The sequence below is a fragment of the Myxocyprinus asiaticus genome, chromosome 6 (genome assembly GCF_019703515.2).
Source record: "Myxocyprinus asiaticus isolate MX2 ecotype Aquarium Trade chromosome 6, UBuf_Myxa_2, whole genome shotgun sequence".
Taxonomy (NCBI): domain Eukaryota; kingdom Metazoa; phylum Chordata; class Actinopteri; order Cypriniformes; family Catostomidae; genus Myxocyprinus; species Myxocyprinus asiaticus.
Genome location: NC_059349.1, coordinates 55,356,782 through 55,384,021, shown reverse-complemented (window position 1 = coordinate 55,384,021; position 27,240 = coordinate 55,356,782). Strand labels below are relative to the sequence as shown.

General features: G+C 37.3%; 2 protein-coding genes across 4 annotated transcripts in view; one reads left to right on the top strand and one right to left on the bottom strand.

Annotated features, from left to right (window-relative positions):
- The window catches only part of LOC127443011 (receptor-type tyrosine-protein phosphatase mu-like), a 384,365-nt gene that overhangs the window by 199,432 nt on the left and 157,693 nt on the right, over nucleotides 1–27,240 (bottom strand). For all 3 annotated transcript variants that reach the window (XM_051701475.1, XM_051701476.1, XM_051701477.1), the window contains exon 7: nucleotides 11,426–11,719. In XM_051701475.1, the coding sequence (XP_051557435.1) occupies nucleotides 11,426–11,719 (294 nt within the window). The remainder of the gene's footprint in view (nucleotides 1–11,425; nucleotides 11,720–27,240) is intronic.
- The window catches only part of LOC127443052 (yjeF N-terminal domain-containing 3-like), a 479,510-nt gene that overhangs the window by 379,000 nt on the left and 73,270 nt on the right, over nucleotides 1–27,240 (top strand). The gene's annotated exons all lie outside the window — the stretch shown is intronic.

Genomic DNA, 27,240 nt, shown 5'->3' with positions numbered 1-27,240 from the left:
AAAAAAAGAGAGATTTTCCTATGAAAACCGGGCATGTCATTATACATATAAAATAAACATAGATATCAAATGCCATGTTTTCTCCCAATACTTTGTGTAAATATATATTGGTCAGAAGGGACACAGCAGTAGGCATGACATAAGACCAAATAACATCTCCTTTTGTGTTCCACTAAAGAGAAAGAAAGTCAAGCAGGTTTGAAACGACATGAGGGTGAGTAAATGATGACAGACTTTGGGTGAAATACTCCTTAATAAGTTTGTATGAAGCTCTAGGCACATCTTTCTTCAAATACCAGTGATAGTTTCAGAACGACGTTTCGTCTAATTGAAACATGTTCTCTCTGCATGACACCCAACTCTCCAGCATTGCACATATGACACTACGTACATTATGATGGACGGATATAGAGAGGTTATATTTCAAACCGACTGCAACATGCTGAAGCAGATTTTTACTTTATTAATTTAATTTCTCCTGCAGCTTTCAAGTCAAACTTAAAAAAAAAAAAAAATATATATATATATATATATATAGTATATAAAAAAAAAACATTCAGGAGTGAATTTATCTTCATTAGAAGCCACGCTTATATGCTTCCACTCAACTGTTTATTAAATATGATGAATTATATCAGACCACAGAAACAGAAGATGGTGATTCATGCTGATGAGCTAATAAAATGATTAAAAAAAAAAGTATCATAAAAGTATCCTAAAAGTAGTCCATACAACTTCAATTTAAATGTGAAGTGTGTAGTTTTAGTCAAGTTACTCGTGTGTAAAATTTGGAATTTCAAGTATTAACCCTTTAAGCTCTGAAGGTGTTTTTAAAGATGTCCTGTTTCAGCGGCATACGCAAAATTAAAGGCTTATAACTCGACAAACCCCCCCACCCCCAAACTTTTTTTTTTATGATATAGATTATGATACATTCTAGGACTCTCAGCCTAAAAAACTGCTGAAAAATCACAAAAAATTAGCCAAAAATGTAATTTTTTCTTGTTGATGTTGATTTGACATTATATATCTCTGGGTGTAAATAAGGTGGCTCCGAAAAACTGCTTTTGTTTTGCTCCCAAAAAAAATCTCTGTGTGTCCAAAAGCATCTCCAATCAAATAAAACACAATAATTGTACATAAGAACTAATTACACATGCAAACACAACAATGACTAAAGGTTTGCATAGCATGCAGACATGATTTTAGTAATGAGATTTCACAGAATGAGTTTCATTCTGTGTCATTTGAGTCATCATTGAGTCTGTGTCATGTATTTGGCGCCATCTCCTGGTGGTCATATGTAACATTGTGCTTCTTGTGGATTATCTAATGATCTATACATCTGATTATCTTGTGTGTTGACTCGTTTGAAAGATAATCATCTCCTCTAAGTAATGTTATGTGATATTTTATATTCAGTTTATTTTTCGTGAAGTTATAAGTTAAAATGCGGTATATAAGCAACACCAACATAACTGTCAAAGACATATAATAAGCTATTACTTGCTATATTTTTGTCTGTGAGTAAAACAAATAGGCTGGTTGTATTCTACTCTTTGAGAGCTTTCCAACAACATATGACACAATGTTATTTGATGAGTTTGACATTTTAACTGATTGCAATAATTTGTATAAATGCAATTTTTCGTTAATTATTTATATTTATCAACACTTCTGATTTGTCTGCAAATTTCAAAGCACTTGTTTAATTTAGGTCATAATGTCTACATGCATTATAAAGTAGAGCTTCTAAACTTTCAAACGACACCTATTTTGTGTTGCTCAAGACTGTAGTTATTAATATTTTGACAATTATATTTTATTCTTGCGCCGGCGGGCCTATCTGAGCTTAAAGGGTTAAGAAATTAATTATAAATATGTAATTGCATTTTGAACAGGAGTGGATGACAAATCATTGTGAAATTCTACTAGTAAAAATGCAGTAAGAGATAAAAAATAAAAATACAGCTTTTACTAGTTGAAATTCCATTTTTGATACCAAGAACTTGTATTTCCAAGTATGTCATTTTTTATACAGATTTATAATTTTTATTAATGCAAATGAAATTACTGATATCAAAAATTAGTATTTTTACTAGTATTAATTCCATTACTGATATCAAGCATTTTAACTAGTGAAAATTAGATTACAGATATTAAGGGGGGGGGGGGGCTATTATTGTCATTGTATGGAAAAGGGCGGTGTATAGACTTTGCATTTCTGAGAAAAAAAAACAAAGTCAAAGGTTTGGAACGACATGAGGGTGAGTAAATGATGACATAATGCTCATTTTTGGGTGAACTATCCCTTTAATGTGACATCTGTGTATTGGATAATTAAACCGTAGAACAGCAAAACATCTGCAGCTTTAAATGAGGAGGAGAGAGAATGAAAATAGACTATTGTTCAATTCAAGAACACAACTGAACCTTACTAGAACGTCCTTGAGATGCACACAATGTGCTGTTCCACCTCGAGTGCTGTTGTGAAACATGGTTTTCGTACACCTCCGTAACCTTCCTGTGCTGTTTAAACTTAATCATTCGCTCTTTCTAGCCATGACAAAAGAGCACGTAATGTGTGCCCTTAATGTGTGTATGAATGACAAGCTTTCACCCTGTGTCCTCCAGAACAACTCCAGTGGTCACATAACCAGCTAAAACACTGCTGCTGAATACCTCAAGGCAAAACTACCATTATCATGAGGAACAGAATCTAGAAATGTACTGAACACTTGAGCAGAGAACAGAAAGACCTTGACACTGACAACAACAGACAGACAGAGACCTTGGGTATAAATGAAATGCACACACAGTCATGCTCATTTCACAAAGGAAGAGCTTTCTGTGTCTCTAACAAAGCATGGCAAAAGTTTAGCACACATCAAAATAATTTACACTTAAGGACAATTTATACCTCTGCGTCGAACATAGGTCTTAGCCTGACACTCATCTCTCCAAAAGTGTAGCAACACGTCGCACCAACGCAGACCACAACAGCTGTGATTAGTCCGCTTTGTTACCAGAGGTGTCCACCACGATGATTAAAAAGATATCTGAGGTAGCTTCGCATTTCCTCCGAGATTATTTTAAGATCTATGCATCATATCACATTGTATTTGGGCTTGTTTTAATCGGGAGCATCTGCTGTTTTTATGTTTCATGAAGTTACATGCAAAAACATGACAAAAAGTCATATCTTTTTACATCTTATAAACACTTTTACTCAATATATATTTTGTCTAAACGCTTGTTATATTCTACTCGATATATTTCTGATCTGTACAATGTTTTGACCGTATGTTTGACAGTATGGTGTAAAGTAAATAATTATATTTCAAAAGGAATGAAAAGGGAACACTTCTAATTTGTCTGCCAATTAAAAAGCACCTGTTTAGAGTTTATTTTGCCTATTTGCATAGTAAAGTGCAGCTTCTAAGCTTTAAAAAGAAACCAATTTTGTGTTGTTCAAGTGAGTAGGTTTTAAAGGTATTAGTAGGTATTTTTGCAGAAGAATGCAAAATATTTATTTATAATCTTTAAGCAAACGGAAGCTCCAAACCACACTGTGATTTTTTCACTAGGTGATTTTTTTTAAAGATTTTTAAGAATTTTCTCTCAATTTTTTTCCTCTCAAAAAATATTTTTTCTCTCAAGAGGCAACACATGAGATTTTTTTTTTTTTTTGCTTGCTAGTTAACAATTAGCATGCCGTACCAACCTCATACTTGATCTGTTGATTTATGGTTGTATAATACTCTAACATGAATGTTTTGCAGATCTTAATCAAGGAAATAAATATATATAATGTTTGAGAGTCTACTAATACATGAAATCCCACAGTTAAATGAATATACATCAGGTTACATATATTTCATATGGCATTCATTGTCACGTGTAACAACGGGAGTGATTTCTGACTGTTTGATGACATTCACCACTGGGAATATTGATGCTGCTGTTGATATTGTGCTTTTTTCATTTGTTGGTCCATGTAAACATGCGCTATATAGATGTCTTTGACTGTTGCAGCGCCTCTCGCTGTGTTTTCAGTGCTGTGATTAAAGGGATGACCCGTGTTAGCGTTGCCCAAATCAATGGACTCTTTCTCAAATATTATATGTGTTTCTTTCCTTGATTAAGATTTGCAAAACATTCTTGTTAGAGTATTATACAACCATAAATCAACCGGTCAATTACTACAGCTTAAAAATTTAGAAAAAAAAATTAGAAAAAAGAAACATTTTGAGAAACACTTTTCTTTAGAGAGAGAAAAACATTTAAAGAGATTTATTTTTTAAATTTTTTTTTTGGGCAAAGGCTCAGTAAGGCACTAAGACAGCAATACATGTGCAGCTCATAGTTCACCACAAAAATCACTAGAAAAATATAAGAAATAATAATTAGCATAAAGGAAGAAAAAAGTCAAAGTCCATAATTGTTTTTGCACATTTTTTTTGTGGTTTTTATTAAAACGGTGACTTTTGGCTGGTAAGTGGAGGCTAGCTAGGTATCGTTAGTTAGCTACTTAGCTAACGGCCTGCCTTATGTTTGTTAATAAATATAGTTATGGTGTTTTTTGATGAGACAATACATAAAAAGACATAAAAACCTAGTCGTTCAAAATGGTTCACATCAGATGTTATGATTCATCTCAGAACTTCAGAAGATTTGGAATATAGTGCACGAGTTGCATACACTACCTTTATGGTGCTTTCATTGCACCTATTAGAGCTAAACCATATGAATCACTGTTCACTGTCACTTTATGGAAAGGAGCAGCGTGAACATTCTGACTAACATCTCCTCTTGTGTCCCACTGAAGAAATTAGATCATGCAGGTTTGGAACAACATGAGGATAAGTAAATGATGACAGAATGTGAATTATTCCTAAAATCTCTGTGTGTGCTTGGCAAAACTTGAAGAAAATATGTCCTCAGATATGTACGCATCAGGTAAATGAGGTTTTGTACTGAACTAGTGTTTCATCTAGATACAAAATGTCCAGGTCACGACAGAGGACGGAACATTTCTATCTGCCAACCAAACTGCAGCGAGCGTTCATTTCGTGTTGACTGGAAAAATATGAGGGCAAATGTACGAACAGACTGCCGAGCTTTTATTAAACCTCTTCAGCATTCAATCAGGGAAGCACTTTGAATGCGTCTGTGAATGCGGCCCACAAAACAATAACGGACAGATACAAAAAGTTTGTGAACCTCGTAAAATTTACTTTCAAGGGTACAAGCCTTTTCTGCCTACATAAGTATTTCTTTGTCAGTGGACATCCATTACGCTCAGTGGAGAGAGATAAGAAAGAACTGAGATAACTAGCTTGAGTGGAAAAAATACTAATTTAACCAGTCTACTGCGAGCTCGAAACACATTTGTTCAGCACATAAAGTACAACTGATCTCTGATAGGATGGATTTGTCATTAAATAGCTCTCAATGTGCAGGTGAATGAGTGGCAGTAATGCAAGACGTTGGGTACGTGATGAACAGTGTCAATCAGATCAACAAAACTACTGACAAAAATGTTTGTTGATGAAGGTTTTATATAAAATATACAATAACGAAGATGAGACTAAAAAAGGTGCATCCTGACGACTTTAATCAATACTTTTGACAAAAATACTGCAAGATATTAAAAATATCTTTTTAAAAGAAAATAAAAATCTAAAAAGTATGTATTTGAATAATAATCTCAAAGTATGTGCATTAAAACACATCCTAAATATGTGACATTAATCAGCTACATATATTCACAACATAAACTAGAGGTTGACCGATATATCGGTTTTACCGATTAATCAGCACCGATAATTGTGTTTTTTAACTATCGCTATCGGAAAAAAATAAACGCCGATAGTTTCTGATAGTATCAATCAGGCCAACAAAATTACTAAACTACTAAATGCTTGTTGAATCATGTTTTATATAAAATATACAATAACGAATAACATTAACGAAGATGAGACTAAAAAGATGCATCTTTACAATAATCAAACTATTTTAATTAATACTTATTTTCGAAAATATGACAGGAAAAATACTGCAAGACACTAATAATCCACTAATAATGTTTGTTTTTTAAAGAAAATTAAAACCTATAAAGTATGTATTTGAATAATAATCCCAAAGTACAGTATGTGCATTAAAACATTCTAAATACGTGACATTAATCAGCTACATATATCCACAACATAAACTAGAGGTCGACCGATATATCGGTTTTACTGATTAATCAGCACCGATAATTGCATTTTTGGACTATTGCTATCGGAAAAAATCAACACTGATAGTTTCCGATTGTGTCAATCAGGCCAACAAAACTACTGACGAAAATGTTCGTTCATGAAGTTTTATATAAAATATACGATAAAGAATAATATTAACGAAGATGAGACTAAAAAGATACATCCTTACAATAATCAAACGACTTTAATCAATACTTTTTTTTTTTTCGAAAATATGATGGGAAAAAATACTGCAAGATATTAAAAATGCACTAACAGGGGGCCTGGGTAGCTTAGCGAATAAAGACGCTGACTACCACTCCTGGAGTCGCGAGTTCGAATCCAGGGTGTGCTAAGTGACTCCAGTCAGGTCTCCTAAGCAACCAAATTGGCCCGGTTGCTAGGGAGGGTAGAGTCACATGGGGTAACCTCTTCGTGGTCGCTATAATGTGGTTCTCGCTCTCGGTGGGGCGTGTGGTGAGTTGTGCGTGGATGCCGCGGAGAATAGCGTGAAGCCTCCACACGTGCTAGGTCTCCATGGTAACATGCTCAACAAGCCACGTGATAAGATGCGCGGATTGACGGTCTCAGACGCGGAGGCAACCGAGATTCGTCCTCTGCCACCCGGATTGAGGCGAATCACTACGCCACCACGAGGACTTTGGGAATTGGGCATTCCAAATTGGGGAGAAAAAAAATGCACTAATAATGTATTTTTAAAAGAAAATAAAAATCTAAAAAGAAAGTATTTGAATAATACTCTCAAAGTATGTTCAGTCAAACACATCCTATACATGTGTCATTAATAAGGTATGTCCACAACATAAATTAGAGGTTGACCGATATATATCGGTTTTACCGATTAATCAGCGCCGATAGTTGCATTTTGGTTTTATTCCACCACGATTTTATTTCTATCCTCTTTCTTGAACATAATTAATCTATTTCATATGACATTGAGTGGAAAGTATAGATTTTAAAAACAATCGGCCGATTAATCGGCTATTTGCCTGTGTTCCCACCTTAGTTATCGTATCGGCAAAACCCACTTTTTGGTTTACCTCTAACATAAACGTCATATTACAACTTACATCTGCACAGACAATGAAGCCAATAAACATAATAAATACGTAATAAGTTACGCACTGGTCAGAATGTGTAACTTGTGTTGTGAATATGCAGTTTCCATATATAAACACAGTAACGACTATAAAGCAGTTTAGTATATTCGTTACATACGTTATTTCAGGACCTTTTCACAAAGGTTTTCTCATGTTATGTTGATAAACCTTTAATATGTTTAAAACATATTTAAATAATTACATGTTTGTACAGTTTTAACATTTCTGAATACTTGATTTGATGTTTTTGACATTTTGCAATTATTGTCAAATAAAATCTGTTATTTTCGCCAAAAAAAAAGTACATGCAATTTTTCAGAGTGAAACTGACTATAATTAATTAATGTCATGCCGAAATCTTCGTCAAAAGAAAAATTATGACTAAAATAAAATAAAACATAATACTGGTGATGAGAGAATATTGAAGTATGGAGCATAAAATTCCTCTGTGGATCTCACGGAGCACCTGCTGAAAAACCAAGTCAAAACCAGTCTAAGCTAGTTTAAGCTGGTCACCCAGTCTGACCAGCTATAAAGTGCACAAAACCCATCTAAAACCAGCCAACTGACCAGGCTGAATGACCAGTTAAGGCCAGTCAATCATCTTAGGCTGGTCTTAGCTGGTTTTATCAGCAGGATGATTGTATGTGTATCACAGTGTGTGTGTGGCAAGGATCTTTCCTTGCTGAAAAAAAAAAAACTGCTTAAACCAGCCTAAGGTGGTTTTTACTGGTCTAGATTGGTTTTGGAGTTTTGGGTGCTTGTAAACTGGTCAGACTGGGAGACCAGCTTAAACTAGCTAAGGAACAGCTTGGCTGTGCTGAAACATCAGCTAAACTAGTTTAAACCAGCCTGGCTAATCTGGGAGACCAGTTAAACCAGCTAAGTCCAGCAAACCATTTTTTAAAATGTATTAATTAATTTTTTTCAGCAGGTTAATGCACAGCAGTGTTGGGGTGTTGCTAACTAAAAGTAGAACCACTTCTAAGATGGCAGCAGGATGCACTATGGGAAGAGGGTAGGCTGGCGGAGGCAGTGCGATGCTCTGGGCAATGTTCTGCTGGTAAACCTTGGGTCCTGGCATTCATGTAGATGTTACTTTGACACATACCACCTACCTAAAGATTGTTGCAGACCAGGTACACCCCTTCATGACAACGGTATTCCCTGATGGCAGTGGCCTCTTTCAGCAGGATAATGCGCCCTGCCACACTGCACAAATTGTTCGGGAATGGTTTGAGGAACATGATGAAGAGTTCAAGGTGTTGACTTGGCCTCCAAATTTCCCAGATCTCAATCCGACTGAGCATCTATGGGATGTGCTGGACCAACAAGTCCGTATGTATACACCGATCAGCCACAACATTAAAACCACCTGCCTAATATTGTGAAGGTCCCCCTCGTGCCGCCAAAACAGTACCAACCCGCATCTCAGAACAGCATTCAGAGATGATATTCTTCTCAACAAAATTGTACAGAGCGGTTATCTGAGTTACCGTAGACTTTGTCAGTTCAAACCAGCCTGGTCATTCTCTGTTGACCTCTCTCATCAACAAGACATTTCCATCCACAGAACTGCCAAAAAAGCCATTCAAAGCTATACTAACACACAACTTTACCAACATAGAAAAGACCAGCTTAAACCAGCCTAAGGTTGTTGCTGGTTTGAGGTGGTTTACTATGGTTAAGCTTGTCTCCAAACCCGACTAGCTGACAAGTGCCCCAAATCCCTCTAAAACCACAAAACTAGACCAACTTGAGCAGTGGAAACCACAATGGTGGCAAACTAAGATCGGCAAGACCGAAGAAAAAAAATCACATGTACTTAAGTATTCACAGCCTTTGCTCAATACTTTGTTGAAGCACCAATTACAGCCTCAAGTCTTTTTGAGTATGATGCTACAAGCTTGGCACACCTATTTTTGGGCAGTTTCTCCCATTCTTCTTTGCAGGACCTCTCAAGCTCCATCAGGTTGGATGGGGAGCGTCGGTGCACAGCCATTTTCAGATCTCTCCAGAGATGTTCAATCGGGTTCAAGTCTGGGCTCTGGCTGGGCCACTCAAGGACATTCACAGAGTTGTCCCGGAGCCACTCCTTTGTTATCTTGGCTGTGTGCTTAGGGTCGTAGTCCTATTGGAAGATGAACCTTTGCCCCAGTCTGAGGTCCAGAGCGCTCTGGAGCAGGTTTTCATCAAGGATGTCTCTGTACTTTGCTGCATTCACCTTTCCCTCAATCCTGACTAGTCTCCCAGTTCCTGCTGCTGAAAAACATCCCCACAGCATGATGCTGCCACCACCATGCTTCACTGTAGGGATGGTATTGGCCAGGTGATGAGCGGTGCCTAGTTTCCTCCAGACGTGACGCATGCCATTCAGGCCAAAGAGTTCAATCTTTGTTTCTCATGGTCTGAGAGTCCTTCAGGTGCCTTTTGGCAAACTCCAGGCGGGCTGTCATGTGCCTTTTACTGAGGAGTGGCTTCCGTCTGGCCACTCTGCCATACAGGCCTGATTGGTGGAGTGCTGCAGAAATGGTTGTTCTTCTGGAAGGTTCTCCTCTTTCCACAGAGAAATGCTGGAGCTCCGTCAGAGTGACCATCGGGTTCTTGGTCACCTCCCTGACTAAGGCCCTTCTTCCCCAATCGCTCAGTTTGGCCAGGCGGCCAGCTCTAGGAAGAGTCCTGGTGGTTCCAAACTTCTTCCATTTATGGATGATGGAGGCCACTGTGCTCATTGGGACCTTCAACGCTGCAGACATTTTTCTGTACCCTTCCCCAGATCTGTGCCTCGATACAGCCTCGGAGGTCTTCAGACAATTCCTTGGACTTCATGGCTTGGTTTGTGCTCTGACATGCACTGTTAACTGTGGGACCTTATATAGACAGGTGTGTGCCTTTCCAAATCATGTCCAATCAACTGAATTTACCACAGGTGGACTCCAATCAAGTTGTAGAAACATCTCAAGGATGATCAGTGGAAACAGGATGCACCTGAGCTCAATTTTGAGTGTCATGGCAAAGGCTGTGAATACTTATGTACATGTGATTTTTTTCATTTTTATTTTTAATAAATTTGCAAAGATTTCAAACAAACTTCTTTCACGTTGTCATTATGGGGTATTGTTTGTAGAATTTTGAGGAAAATAATGAATTTAATCCATTTTGGAATAAGGCTGTAACATAACAAAATGTGGAAAAAGTGAAGTGCTGTGAATACTTTCTGGATGCACTGTATATACACACACATACACACACACACACACAAACACACAAACACACACACCCTAAAGGACTGATGTGAAGGCCACAGAAGAATAGCCATCCATCGCCATCAACTGAGCTGAAATGAGAAACAGCGAGACCTTCAGGAGGAGGTCACAACCCAGAAACAGCCTCCAGCGTGTACACGCACACACACACACACACGCACACGCACACGCACACACGCACACACAAACACGCACACACAAACACTCACACAAAGAAACAATCAGATATTACTGTGAAGAGCTTTTGCTCCAGCAAACCAAAATATTGCATTTTATGCTAAATGAATCTTACAAACTGCAACTCTGCTGTCATTGTCACCCTATTAAAAAGGAATGCCACACATTTTCTTTCACACACAGTTGTAGGCTCATTGTCCAATGTGTGTTTCCATCCCCCTTTTGATTGACAAAGCTAACAAGGCAACAAGAGTCAGTATAATTCTTAAAACTTGAGTTTGTGCCACAAAAATAAGCATTTTTCAACCACAAAATACATTCTCACAATGTTTCACGGTAATGAGAATCATCTTTGAAAACAATGGAAATAGTAAAAGTGTTACATTAGTGACAACTGGGGGGTAAACTGTGCTTTATTGTCCTGAAAATAATGTCACAGTGCAAAAAATCTTAATGCTCCTTAATATAAGCTTCATTTTCTTCATGCAAAATGTTATTTCATATTTTCTTTGTATTGATTTGGGGTCAAATATGACCAGGACATTTTCTTGAGAATCATCCGGTTACGTGCTACATATGAAAAATGCAACAAATATAACTAAATTCATTCAATCCTCACCTGCACATTTGGTTCGGGCCCTCAGGGGAGGTCCCGGGGCCCCAGTTCCCCCCTCCAGGGGTCGGGTCAACAGCACACTGATCTCATACTCTGTGTCCGGGTCCAGATGGCCGATTTTATGCGAGGTTTTATCGACAGGCTGAAGGTCGTACATGGTGCCAGAGACTGTACGGTACTCCACCTCGCGGTTTATGATAGGACCGTCTCCATTGATGGAGTTTGCATTCAGCTGGATCCAAAGATAAGTGGCCCCCACCGCCATCAGCTGAGGTGGAGCGATCGGAACGGGCGGTTCTGCAAGAAAAGAGAGAAAATGTTGTTAGACTAAAAGTGGAATTATATTTTAAAATAAATTCTTACAAAGTCTTACAAAATTTCATTTGTTGCAAACAAAATAGTATGCCTGATGCTACTACCCCAGCAAGCACAAATACATTACAAAGATGTCTGTTGAAGAAATCAAACATCTGATACCCATCTTAATAACAGCAGATTGACACACAATCTAGATCAGTGGTTCTCAACTGGTTTTACTCCAGGACCCAGACTTTACACTGAACATCAAGTGGCAACACAACACAGCAAAACAAAGTCAGGATTTAATGTATCCTGGGTCGCATTTTCTCTTTCCCTTGTCAGTGCTGTTTATAATGTCAGGGCTGTCTACTGTTTGAGAGGTGTAAATCCTCCACAGCACATTAAACTAGAAAATTCTAACAAGAATTCAAATGTTCCCATCAGTTTTGTGGTCTGCCCCGTGATATCGAGGGAAGTTCAGTTGACGCATGCAAATTCCAGAGATACAGAGCATATCACTGGCACTCAAACCAGTCTTCAAACGCATCGCGATTTCAAAAGAGAAGCACATTTCACTTGTATAAAGCGCCGAATGCACCGAACTGACATTGTTCTTTCCCTGATGTCAGCCCGAACTGACCTGCAACCCAAAAAACTAAAATTATGTTGGTGTTGCTTGTATGCCGCATTTTCGCTTATAACTTCATGAAAGATAAACAGAACATTAAATATCACATGCCATTATTTAGAGGAGGTGATTATCTTTCAAACGAGTCCACACACAAGGTAATCAGATGTATAGATCATTAGATAATCCACATGAAGCACAATGTTACATATGGCCACCAGGAGATGGCGCCAAATACATGACACAGACTCAATGATGACTCAAATGACACAGAATGAAACTCATTCTGTGAAATCTCATTACTAAAATCATGTCTGCATGCTATACAAACCTTTAGTCATTGTTGTGTTTGCATGTGTAATTAGTTCTTTTGTTCAATTATTATGTTTTATTTGTTTGGAGATGTTTTTGGACACTATGATAAATTATTTTTGTAATGCTGTAACTTTTGATTGCTTTGTCGTTTCAACACAAAATTAGTCTCAGATACAGTTGACATGATTGGGAACAAAAAAAAAGTTTTTTTGAGCCACCTTATTTACACCCAGAGATATATAATGTCAAATAAATTAATAAATTAATTTTGTGGCTCAATTGTTTTTGTGATTTTTCAGCAGTTTCTTAGGCTGAGAGTCTCAGAATGTATCATAATCTATATCATTAAAAAAATGTTGTTTTGTCAAGTTATATGCCTTTAATTTTGGGTATGCCACTGAAACAGGAAATCTTTAAAAACACCTTCAGATTTTAAAGGGTTAAGCATAATCGTGTATGCAAATGCTGCTCATTGTATTGCACACACAGTATTTTAATTTGCTGTTTGTCGTTATGATTTTCATTCAGTTTTTTTGTGTTGTACAGTATTTAGTATAAACGTATAACGTTAAAATGTATGCGCTTAATGCTGTCACCTTATTCGAGATCTTCATTTTGTTTGTGCCAGCTACTGTTATGATATTTGGAGTAAATTATATATTTTGATAGTTTTTAATGACAATATTAAGTAGATTGACCTGTGCACATTATTCCATCGCAAAAAAAATAATAAAATAAAATAAAAATGTAAACTCCTGCAGACAGTATATGAGCATCGATAAAGACATCAAAACTTCACGCAATCGCACACGTCTGCTTCTCATCCATCTCTTCGCTCCGAATGCTGATATACATCCACTGCAGGACATGGATACTGTAAACAGTGGAATACTACATCATCATTCACATTTATTACATGATCTTCAAAAATCAATCAGGAATGAAATGCACAAAGTAATGAATAAATATCTGAATGCATGAGAGCGCCTGCCACTTCCACTATGGGCACGTTTATGGGCAATTTAGAGATTAAACTCCCTTAGAACAAACTGTTCACACTCTCGCTAGTTTCGCTGCGGCCCAAATTTCACACTTCTGCACTACTGTACGCCATAACAGAGAGTGGAAGGTTGGACACTTCATGCACTCAATGGTTGCGGTTTGATCTACAAAGCGGAAGGGGGAAGGGGGGAGTTACCTCCCGGTGATGCTGGTCTGACAAAACAATTGTAATTAATGTTTACTGTAGCAACTAGTGAAGACAGCAACTTCACAAATGTGAGTTGAATGCTTTACCATCACCCCACGCTGTATGACTATACATTAATTGAGATATAAGTGTTGAAAAGAGGTTGGCTAATGTGCTAAAGTTAGCAGCAATGCATCAGCAGCCATATCACCCTGCTGCTTAGCAGGTTGCCCACTGAAGCTAAGCAGGGTTCAGCCTGGCATGTACCTGGATGGGAGACCTCCTGGGGAAAACTAAGGTTGCTGCTGGAAGAGGTATTAGGGAGGCCAGCAGGGGGTGTTCACCCTGCAGTCTGAGTGGGTCCTATTGCCCCAGCATAGTTAGGGGGACACTATACTGTGAAAAAGCACCATCTTTCGGATGAGAATTTAAACCAAGGTCCTGACTCTCTGTGGTCATTAAAAATCCCAGGGCACTTCTCGTAAAGAGTAGGAGTGGAAGAGTAGGTTGTCCCCGGTGTCCTGGCCAAAATTCCCCGCATTGGCCCTTATCTATCATGGCCTCCTAATAATCCCCATCCACTAATTGGTTCCATAACTCTGCTCTCTCCTCTCCACCAATAGCTGGTGTGTAATGAGTGTTCTGGTGCACTATGGCTGCCATCGCATCATCCAGGTGGATGCTGCACACTGGTGGTGGATGAGGAGATTCCCCGTATACTATGTCTAGCGCTTTGAGTGCCTAGAAAACCACTATATAAATGTAAGGAATTATTATTATTATTTTTATCACCTGCGTTTGAAACGTCACTTCCATCAGCTATTAAACAGTGAATGCTTCTGTGTAGTAAAAAGAAAAAAAAGTTTAAAAAAAAGTTGTGTTCCATTGGAGACGAAACTACAATTTAAACTCTGGTGGATTTTTGGGCTGCTGCAATTTTTCACACTCAAATTTAAAAGCTCACCATTCACACATACTGTGGAATAACTGCCAAAAATGTGTCAATTGTTTTCGATTAAAAACTCCTATTATTCATAAATACAATTGTGTGCGTTTAAAATCTTATGATAAACAGAACAAATTTTTTTTTTTTTTTTTTGTCATTCTGGTTCTGTTCACTCTACTTCACTTTGAAAGTCTCATTTTATTCCACTAGATGGCAGAAAGCATTAGAAAAAAAATTCTCTATCACATTCCATCACAATATACAGATCTGAAATGTAGGTGGCGCTCTAACACATTTTATCCCTCACAGATGTGCTCGTCCATAGACATTCAGTCTAATTTTCAGTTCAAGCACCACCCTCAGTGTTTCATTGAATATCTTGGCCTCTGAGTGGACTAGAAGATCAATCTATATGTCATTAGAAAGCTGAGATCCTCCCCTTTGTGATGATATATAACATCTTATCATCAATAGTCAAATATCAAAAACATGTTTTCTGATGATTTGTTTTGCTCATCCTGCGGGATGGCATATTTTGTTCTGGACATCGAAGATATAACATTGGATTATTCACACAAGTAAGATCACAGACAAGTAAACAATGGCTCATTTTTTAGAGACCTGCCTGAGGTAAATGCAGATATAAAGTGTTTAGTTATTTGGGGCTTACATCAGCAGTTAGCGCTGCATAAAAGAGATGTTTATATTAGATGACTTACAGAAATCATATTTCACTTTGAACTGTGGTATTACACTATAAACTATACTGTCACATTCCTGAGAATGAGAGCTTTCATTTGATATATGACTTGTCCATTTAGATGCTATGTGAAGGACATTTATTTTTATATAAATATTTCTACCCATTACCTCTAGGGGGCGCTAATTTTTTAATGCGATTATTTTGAGGCCTTATTTAGTTAATTTAAGTAACAAATGCAGAAGTGATGGGTATCTTTGAAAAGATCAGATTGTAAGCTTTCAAATGATACCTCATATGCCTGACTTATGTATACAGAGACTTTAACATTTTAAGTGCAAACGTTTTATATATATAGAGAGAATTTTTATATAGAGGTTGTAAACATTCATACACTAGTAAGGGTATAGTGACACAGCTAATGTCAAGCAGTGATATATATGCATCACAGGAGAATTCAGACTTTATGAACCAACAAAATGTCACTGCCACAACATCTCAAATTATGTATTGTGTTTGATAACACCCTGCTGTGTAAATTACATTTTAAACATTTTTGCAATTTAATGGCGAACTAATTTGTCTAATTTCACAGCTAGCATTTCATCTATCCTATTATTCAGTATTCAATTAAATAATATTTTCACACTTTATGCAGTGTGAAATAAGCAATTTTTTCCCCCTTGCTGTGACAGATTTTGGAAAGGCATAGAATAGAGTTTCAAGAAACTCTGAAGTATGTGTTTGTGTGTTGGCCGACTGGATGTCACACATATACAGATGGTCGTCCTGCGGTGACCCCAGACCAGAGACCCTAAATTCCAATAATCCTCCATCCCCCACCTGCCAATTAAACATCACCTCAAATGAACCGATAAATCCTGATGACACAATTGCAAACAAATCAAACGAGTGCTGATAAAACAGACACATGCACAGGACAAAAATGGAGGACAGCAAGAGAGAGCGAAACAAGACAATTACCAGTGGTAAAGTTATCAGACAACCAACCTGTCTAAACTCATTCCTCATTCACTCATTATCTACCTGTTTTTCACTTCCTCTCTCTCTCTCTCTCTGCAGGTTACACACACAGCAAGAGTGCCTTCATCCAACACTGATGGCAACCTTTGACCTGTCACAAACGTTATTTCAATGTCTTAAATGAAAATCTGCAATCTGCAGTGTGGATCAATTTACTTGTATGAAATGTAAAGCTTAAACTGTAAATTTCTCATTGGATTAGCCGTATTTGAAGCCAATTTAAAATACAAATAAATACACAACTGTGACTGCAAATTCTATTTTAATGTGGCAAGTTGCTGCATTTCTTAGCAACCATAAACAGCCTTCAGTTCAACTAATTAACTGTATTAGTGGAAGAATTATTTTTATCCCCTTTCCTCCCCAATTTGGAATGCCCAATTCCCACTACTTAGTAGGTCCTCGTGGTGGCGCGGTTACTCGCCTCAATCCAGGTGGTGGAGGACAAGTCTCAGTTGCCTCCGCTTCTGAGACCGTCTATCCGTGCATCTTATCACGTGACTCGTTGTGCATGACACCGCGGAGACTCACAGCATGTGGAGGCTCATGCTACTCTCCACGATCCACACACAACTTACCACACACCCCATTGAGAGCGAGAACCACTAATCACGACCACAAGGAGGTTACCCCATGTGACTCTACCCTCCCTAGCAACCGGGCCAATTTGGTTGCTTAGGAGACCTGTCTGGAGTCACTCAGCACACCCTGGATTCGAACTCACGACTCCAGGGGTGATAGTCAGTGTCTTTACTCGCTGAGATACCCAGACCCCCCATTGAAGAATTCTTTATTTTAATTATTAATACAAAAAAAAAAAAAGAACTATTTATTGAACATCAGTGGTCTTTCATTGTGGTGTGGTTGCCACCATTTCATAAAAGCAAAAAGCCACTTGAGATTGTGTGATACTCTGTTTTTACCATGATTATGGGACATTCATAAACATATAATAAAAAAAAGTCTGAAAAAATTTGCATATTTGTCACGAAATAATGTCAAGATGCAAAAAGGTTTTGGAAACTTTTTAACCAGTCCGTCATCATTTATTTTTGGTACTTTTCAAAAATCTTTTATGCATATATTTGACTGTTTTAGTTTTGTCCCAGTCCCACACTTTCAATATTAAACTATGAAACTACATTATAAAGATACAAATTATAACATTTTTAAAACTATGAAGTGAAATAAACAGTAACCATTTTAATATTTATTGTGTGAAAATTATTTCTATTACAAATTGTGACATCATTTCCACCACACCAAACAATTTAGCCTCTAATAAAGTTTAGTAAAGTTAGTGTACTTGTTAAACAAGTGGACAAAAGAGTCAGTGAAGAACATGCTTGAGATGAAATATGAGACAAAACAAAGACAAATCAAGGGAAAAATCACCTTTTTATATGTAAAAAGTGTAAAAATATGATTTAATTGTGTGTATGAAGTATTCGGTCATTTTATATTTATTTACATTTACATTTATTCATTTGGCAGACAAACACCATCCAAGACCGATTAAAGCCCCGATATACTTCTGGAGAAGTTCTTCTGCGTTCTTCATTCAGGGGTACAAAGAAGATCTAAACAGTCGTGCGACAGTATTCTGTTCCCGAACATTCAGACACCGTTCACACCGCGTTTAGAGCAGCATTTAAATACGAGGACTCTTCATGTAAAACCTAAACTAATGTGATTTTAAAATGTGTTATCAATGACTTTATGCCTCATTGTATGAGCAGAATTCACACTGGATCAGTAAAAGAAGCTGTTTTAACCATTCGATGATTTTGTCTTGTTAAGATTCTGAATTCATGACACTAATGCGCCAGTTACACTCTGTTATTGTAATTTATGATAACACTGATACTACTGCAAAGATGGGTGTATAAAAGAGTGTCAATGGGCAAAATACAGACAACAGAATGATGATATGAGAGGCATATCTTACTTTGGGCAGATGTGTCAATGGGTTTCGCTGCAGATGGCACATTAGTGAATGGGCACTTTGAGAGGATTTGAGTAGATTTGGTTCCTTTTGTAGACTAGTTAAACAAAACAAAACAAAAAACATCGCATGACATGGTCTAGCACGCCAGACGAAAAAATGTAAACAAAGTAGTAGGTGGAGCTTGAGGTCACACCTACCGATGACATGGATCAATGGCAGCAAGAAGGTGTTTAGCAGCTGGTTAGAAGTTTTCCTAAAAGTTCACCCATGAAGTATATCTGGGCCTTTAGAGTGCAACAAGAATAATATAAATATAATGTGTGGTCAAGCGCTCATGGAAAATATGTGTATTTAGTCGCTTTTGAAGACAGATAGTGAGTCTGCTTCATGGATGGGAAGTTCATTCCACCAATGAGGTACAATAAAGCCGAATATCCAAGAAAGTGTTTTGGTGCCTCTTTGTGTTGGCACGACAAGACGCCGTTCCTTAGCTGACCGCAGGCTTCTGGTGGGGATGTAGCTCTGCAGAAATGATTTTAGGTATGCTGGAGCAGACCCAGTGACTGTTCTGTATGCCAGCATCAGAGCCTTGAATTTGATACGTGCATCAACCGGCAGCCAGTGAAGAGAGACAAGGAGTGGTGTAACATGCGCTCTCTTTGGTTTATTAAAGACAGAAATGCTGCTGAATTCTGGATCATTTGCAGAGGTCTAATTGCACATGCAGGGAGGCCTGCAATGAGAGCGTTACAGTAGTCCAGTCTAGATATGACAAGTGACTGAACAAGAAGTTGTGTGGCATGTTCAGAGAGGAAGGGTCTTATCTTCCTGATATTGTAGAGTGTAAGTCTTCATGATCTTGCGGTCTTTGAGATGTGGTCTGTGAAATGGAGTTGGTTGTCAATGGTTACCCCTAGATTTCTGACCATTTTGGATGGTTTTATTGAAGATGAACCCAGTAGAAAAAGGTTAAAAATGTCATTTCCATCAGCGTTATTTCCAACACAGAATTCTATTAAAAACAATATAGAATTTGAGGTGTGCTGGAAATGAATTGTCATGAATTAAATCTCCTGAGGTGCATGAACACACACTGAAGACATTGTTAGTAGACAAATTAAATTAACTAGTGAGAGTGTGAAAAATGTTTGAACAAGACTTTACTTTCTAGAAGTCCACATTGACAAAGCGCCCGAAGTTGAAGAAACACCCTTAGTTTTCTTTGATTTTTCTTTTGATTTAAGATTAAAATATGAGCTGGACATGTACTTTGTGCAATTCACTCACCATTTATCTTTCTGTGTAACTGTGTAATTCTTCATTCTATGGCTCATTCTGAGGTTTAAGGTCAAAGTTCACATTAACATCAGTAATATAGGGCTTCAACCCAATTTATCCTCTCTCTGTGTGTCTATTAGCTTTGAGGAGAAATGACTCCACAGATTTGCCGGTGGCTCTCGCAGATGCCCCATCCATCTCCACAGCGACGGCTTCGCTGATGCGCGACCCTGCGGGCGAGAGATCCAGCTACTAACAGGGTGTTTAATGTAGCGGTGTGAAGCTGGGCTTTATAAACACATCCGTCACGCGTTCTGACTTCATCAAATTGAGCTCAAAAGCACCGCACGGTCGTTTAACACAGTCATGAGTTATTCATGTACAGATCGCATGCGGTTGTCAACAATTTATTACCGTGCAGTGGAAATTAAATGCTGTGATGAGCACTAACACATCTTTATTTGACCTGAAGAGCCCAGAGAAAAGAAGCTTACAAATGAGATCTCTTTAATGCCTCAATTGTTTCTCCTAGAGAGCAATGTGATGTATGGAAATCAAATGGAGATTTTCCCCAAAGTCTCTCAGATGTTTCTCCTGAGAGAAAGACTCCAGTAATCTCACATGTCTCCTCGAGTTTCAGAAGAAATCTCAACAATATCTGCTATGTTATTCACATTAATTTTATAGGAGAAACATTTAAAACAAAGTTGACTAAGTTGACAATCTACACATCACAAATCTTCACATTTGTTCCATTGACTAAAACCTTCAAGCAAAAGAACAGAGGCTAAAAATAAAGTTCAAATAAAGCATCAGAGACACAATGATCCATTCAAAGCGTTCGGCTTTAGAGGGTTTGGTGTGTAAAACGGGGGATTAGCAGCAGAAACAAGCCGTCCGGGACGTTAATAAATGTTTGGCAGATGCGGTAAGCTGCTACACACCAAACAGGCAACAACACGGCTGTCACATGTGTGTGTGTCAGACACAGGGGATCAAGTAGATCAGACAGACACCTGAATGGGCCCACAACCTCAGGGGTCACAGCAGAGACTGACACACTCATTGTGTTTGTATGTGTTACTCAACGGCTGTTGTCCAGACACTTAGTAGGGGAGTGTGTGACTGTAGCACCAAAATCAAGAGAGCCGTCTTGCTGTCTACTGCCTACATAGGCAGCTGTCTTCTAAGGCAGCATCCAAACTGAGGCCAAATCCACACTAATCCATTTTCGTTGGAGGAAAACACCATTCTAGTGTGGATGAGAGGTGTAAATGTAGTGAAACAAATGTGTCCACCTTTTTATCTTCAGAAGAATTCTAGGAGAAACATTTAAAACAAAGTTGATACTTAACACTTTAAGCTCTAAAGGTGTTTTTAAAGATTTCCTGTTTCAGTGGCATACCCAAAATGAAAGGCTTATAACTCGATAAAAAACAAAACAAAAACAAAACAAAAAAGCAAGGAGGGTCAAGTGTTTGGTATCATTGTAAGGAAAACTTTTCAATGATAAAGATTATGACACATTCGGAGACCCTCACCCTAAGAAACTGCTGAAAAAAATTGAACCAAAAGTAAACTTTTTTACTTATTTTTCTGATTTGTCATTATATATCTCTGGGTGTAAATAAGGTGGCTCCGAAAAACTGCTTTTATTTTGTTCCCAATCATGTCAACTGTATCTGCGAAAAGTTTTGTGTTTATTCGACAAAGCAATCAAAAGTTATATCATTACAAAAGTAATTTATCATAGTGTTCAAAAACATCTCCAAACAAATAAAACATAATAATTGAACATAAGAACTAATTACACATGCAAACACAACAATGACTAAAGGTTTGCATAGCATGCATACATGATTTTAGTAATGAGATTTCACAGAATGAGTTTCATTCTGTGTCATTTGAGTCATCATTGAGTCTGTGTCATGTATTTGGCGCCATCTCCTGGTGGTCATATGTAACATTGTGCTTCATGTGGATTATCTAATGATCTATGCATCTGATTATCTTGTGTGTGGGGTTTTATAAGCAAAAATGTGGCATATAAGCACCACCAACAAAATTGTCAAAGACATATACTTCGCTATTACTCACTATATCTTTGTCTGTAAAACAAACAGGCCTGTTGTATTTTACTCTTTGAGAGCTTTCAACAACATATGACACATGACTGTTTGATCAGTTTGATGTTTTTACTGATTACAATAATACATACAGTGCAAATTTTTTTTTTAATAAATGATCAAAATGGAACACTTCTGATTTGTCTGCTAATTTCAAAGCACTTGTTCAGTTTTGGTCATAATGCATGCATGCACTGTAAAGTAGATCTTCTAAGCTTTCAAGCGATACCTATTTTGTGTTGGTCAAGACTGTAGTTATTAATACTTTGATGAAAAAACATTGTCGCGGGCACGCCAGCGGGCTTAAAGGCTTAAACTTAAAATATAAATTCTAGCATAACTGAGAATTTCATTTAGAGAACACTGAGAGCATTTTCCTCAATGTTCTTCTGTTTGAGAACTTTTGAGACAAAACTGATACTTCCATCAAACATCCCTGAGAACTCCATTAAGAATGAGCAATGAAAGAGCAACATCATCAGACCTCAAAACACTTGAGAATGAGTTTGTCCGGCGTCCGGGCGGAGACGACAGCATGTGATTGACAGCTCTCTGTTCAGACAGGCGGGATTGAAGCGATCGATCACAAAGCTGTGAGGTAGAAAACTACAGGACCATAAATTCAATCGAGCCCTCGACAAGAGCGAGAGAGAAAGCGAGCTAACGCTGAGCCCAAGAAATATTGCAGGCCATTACTGAACTCTCTGAGTGACACGCAAGGAGAAAACAAATCAGGATTTAAACGCACACGACTCTATAAATTCATATCAAATGACTGTTGAAGGGCTGCTTGGGACGGCATACTGTACATCAATACTGCGCCCTTCTCGTGAAAACACACGCGGTCAAGGGTGGCTCTTGTAACGTAACACACACTCATCAAAACAAAGAGTGCTGAATGCATTAGCATAAAACACACATCCATCCTCTATACAGGCCGGCCGTTTTGAGCATGTCTTTTAATATCTATCTCAGCTCTATCTCGCTGTCGCTCCGTGTGTCCGTTTAGAGGAAGTTGGAGATGAAGGTAACAAGTAATTCAGAGTGACGGATAGAGACAACGCCCTTGAAAAATGGATGAAGTTTTGCAAGATTTTTTTATGAGTGTGTATGTGTGTGCATTGGTGCATTTGTTCTGCTCTATGTGTCAGGGACAAATATCTGAAAATATCTTGATAAATGCAGTAAAACCTTTTAAAAGCGGGTTTGAAAGATGGTCCTCAATAAGAAAAAATTTAATAATTGAGCTAAACAATGTCTTGGTTAAAATCGAAGAATGTCAAAAGGTGTCTGTATAGATTAGCGATATAATGTATTAATTATAACTACCTTAAATTGAAGAAAAATAGAAGCCTATTGGCTAATTTATACATATTGGCCAAACAGACTTCATTTAGTTTGCCAACAAATGATGACGAATGATTGACGTAGGAAAACCTGGCTAGTTGAAGAGTGTTAATGATTGGTGGTTTGAACGTGACTTTCGTTATTTATTTATTTTCCTCAACAAATACATTTTAAAATGACATAGCAAGCGGTATAAACGCAGGCTTTGTTCGTCTACGGTGGTTTAGTTCGTTCAGGAGATGTTCACACAGGACACGCTTTTACTTTTTGTCTGCGCTATTGTTTAATTGTTGGTTTTGTATGCGTGTATGTTGCATTTGTCATATTACATTCCAATCAAAAAATAGATTTTTAAATTACTTTTTTTTTTTTTAAAACAAAACAATGAACCAATCAGAAACTGGGGCCAGTCCAAGCATTTCATGTGCACTGCATGATTATAGTCGCAACTGCAATGATTGTTTGCAATGAAATCAAAGAAGGCTTTTCATTGTGGCGGCATGTGGTTACCCTGAATTGCACAACATCTAAATCGCGAAATGACCACGACTGTTTCTAACAAAAATGAGCTTGGAGAGCTACTGGCCACAAGCCCAGTCACTAAAAAAGCATTGTGAGAGCCGTGCACAAGGCTTGTCGAAGCCAACATACTGTTATTTTAAAACCTTTAATTGGTAATTGGCTACCTAAACTGAGATAAAAATTTCTAACACTAATTCCTCACATAGCTTTCAAGCTACATCCACCGAACTTGGCAAAGAACCTCAGACTGTTCTAGAATTGTGTGCTATGTCTTTTCTATCTGATTGGACTTATCGTTTTTGCACAGCGGATCATCAAAATTTGGAAAATCCCATAGGGTCTGTTCCAATACCTAGTGAGCTTCCTACAGAGGCAGCATTTTAAGACATCATAGGTATCTTAATTATGCTGCCTCATAAGATATCTCATTTTTGCCAAATTCTAAGGCAGCATTTTGTGTATCCTTCCCCGGGCACGCGATCCCAGAATGCACCGTGATGAGTTCGGCAGAAAAATAAATCCAAGATGGCGGATGAAGCCACTGTTTAATATTGTAGAAACCTGGATATTTTACCCAACATTTGTGTCTACTATGCATATTTATTAGTGCTGTCAGTCAATCATGATTAATCGCATATCTATATATATCTATATATATATCTATATATATATATATATATATATATATATATATATATATATATATATATATATATATATATATTTTTTTTTTTTAGCTAATCGAGATTAATTGCAGATTTTGAAAATGCTCAAATTTGACACAATATATACTTATTTACCTGTCAAAATGCATTTTTTTCCATCTTAGGGTAGAACAAAAAACAATATGTAACAATATAATGCTTTATTAAAATTTTCCAAACAAAGCCCTCCACAGTAAAGATAGAATTGCACTAAAATTGTACCAATTCAAGTAACAATAATTGATTAATTAATTGATTCGCGTCAGGGCGTCAGTGCCAGCGGTGCTTTGAACTCCACGTGAAGAGCATTTGCAAACAAAAACGTCTCATTCTACGTTTTCGTGATAGTTAAGATTTGACATGCTTCTGTGGTAATTAAAATGCTTGATTTTTATCACAAGTCCCATCTGGGCTTGTTCTGTACAACAAATAGCATTAAGATGTCCTTTCTCCTTCGTTTTATCATGGCAGCACTGTTGTGTGTGTGTGCAGAGATTCTTTTATTTACTGAGATAACATCTTCCGCGGCTCTATCAAAGGAGAGAGCGTAACGGACCGCCGCGTTATGCTATTTTATGCTAAGCTTATAGGCTCACCTTGGTATAAGGGTTCTGATGTGTGTGTGTGTGTGTGTGTGTGTGTTTGTGGTGTGTCAGTGTAATGACTCCAGGTGGACACATTACAAAGATTCCGCCCTTCCAATAAGTGTTTATGTTGTATTAACGGTAAATGTGTTAATCGCGATTAATAAAAATTAACGCATTCAGCTTTTTAAATTAATCGCATGCGTTAACACGTTAATTCTGACAGCTCTAATTATTATGCTCATTAACATATCACGTAGTTCCTCTCACATCACCTCAACTGAAATCAGTTGTGAGTCGAGTCTCGCGTGTGCTGCGCGTGAGAAGTGCTAATTAAATAATGCGCGGAGCTGCCCCTTATGTACAGCGTTCCAAATCACTCTCTTATGAGGTATCATTTCAGTAAAGATGCTGCCATAGAAGACACCTGCCAATGTAGCCTAGTTTCCATCCACTTTTCGTGCTATTTTGTTATCTACAAAGTGAAAATGCGTAAAAAAAAAGTATGGGAAATTTGCTGTCTTCTGCCCGTTTCCATTCAAATGGCCTTTTATCGAAAAAATGGTGTGTGTGATGACGTCATGCTTAATAAAACACTTTATCGCATACGTTTTGGTTTATCGCATAATAAATTTGACGAAAGTGAATCGTCATGGCCCTGTTCAAGCTGGCAACCTGCATCAAGTAGTGGGGAAACTTTCAGTCTCAGTATAAGGAGCGTCCATCGATGTGTATACTGCTGTGTGCACTGCTATTAAAGAAACATTGATGCGGTGTAACATCAGGGTTTACATATATGATACATTTCTGATATTCAATAGGCTCTTTTGAACAATCATCTAATCTAAAGCATCGCCATCTCAACTGCATTATGTCCCGAATATTTGTCCAGCAACTTTTAACGACCAACAGAACTTGATTGTTTTATGACACTAAATTAATTTTAGTGTCATAAAACAATTTTCATTTTCTGAAGAAGCTCAGCAAATGCGATCCGAGGTAAAGAGAGTTAGATTTTAAATATTTAAACGTTTTAAAATGTTCAAAAGCTCATTTTCTGAAAGTGAACACGGCATTGGACAAATAGTTCTGATAGTTTATAGTCTTGAAAAAAGTCTAGAACATTCAGACGACTTTATTCATCTACAGATCAGGGTACGGCTAATTTAAGTTTGTGTAAAGAAAAGGGATAGCCTATATAGGTCTAAAAGTAAAAAAAAAAAAAAAAATTGTTTGGTAATTCATTCTTTTAATTTAATGCTTTATTCATTTGGTAATTTATTTAATTTAATACAGGGAATTTTGCCAGCATTTTTTCAAAAGTAAGATAAACAATAATTTTATAGAATTGGGTTATATGTTAGTGTTCCAAAAAAGCACACTGATGCTTTTCTCCAGTACTGTGTATTTATTTTTAATTTAAAACATCTTTGTGCATAGAAATGATATATGTTTTGTATTGTGGGCTTATTCCATGACTGCCGTCTATTTATTTTGAATGGTGTGGAAAAGCAACTTTAATAAATAAATGGATGTCTACCACGATTAAATTAATCACAAACAGTGGCCATTCATTTGTTCTCCTTGCACTTGTTGATGACCGGTGCATGATACGAGATATTTGTGTTGGTACTCCTGGAAGTGTCATGATTGCAGCATCGGATCTTTATGCCGTTAAGATCAATTCATAATCACGTACAATAAATTGGCTTTCAAGGATGTATACCTTGTCGTCATGATTAACACAGGCTAATGTTTGCGGTAAATTCTGTCATGTGACACTACATTTTTAAATTAATGGCAATTTTCTCGACAACATTTTTTTCTAAACCAGTTTTTCCACGACATTTGAAGTATCGACATAGAGTATATGTGCTAGAGTTAAACGGAAAAATGTTATGTCGACATGTGAAATTTTAGCAATAATTTGCGTTTCCATCATCTTAATTTTGATGCGCTAAAACCTTTTTCGCAAAACATTCTTGGATGGAAATGTAGTTAGTGAGGCAGCTCACTAAATTAACTTACATTGATGGAAAGTTGAAACGGGCCAACATAATGCCCACCCTAATCCTAACTGACAAAAAATAAAATGCAAACAAACCCACATAACCTGCTTTAAGTTAGTCTCTCTCATTGTACCTGAATATCCATACTTCCATAATATATAAATATATGAAAATGCTG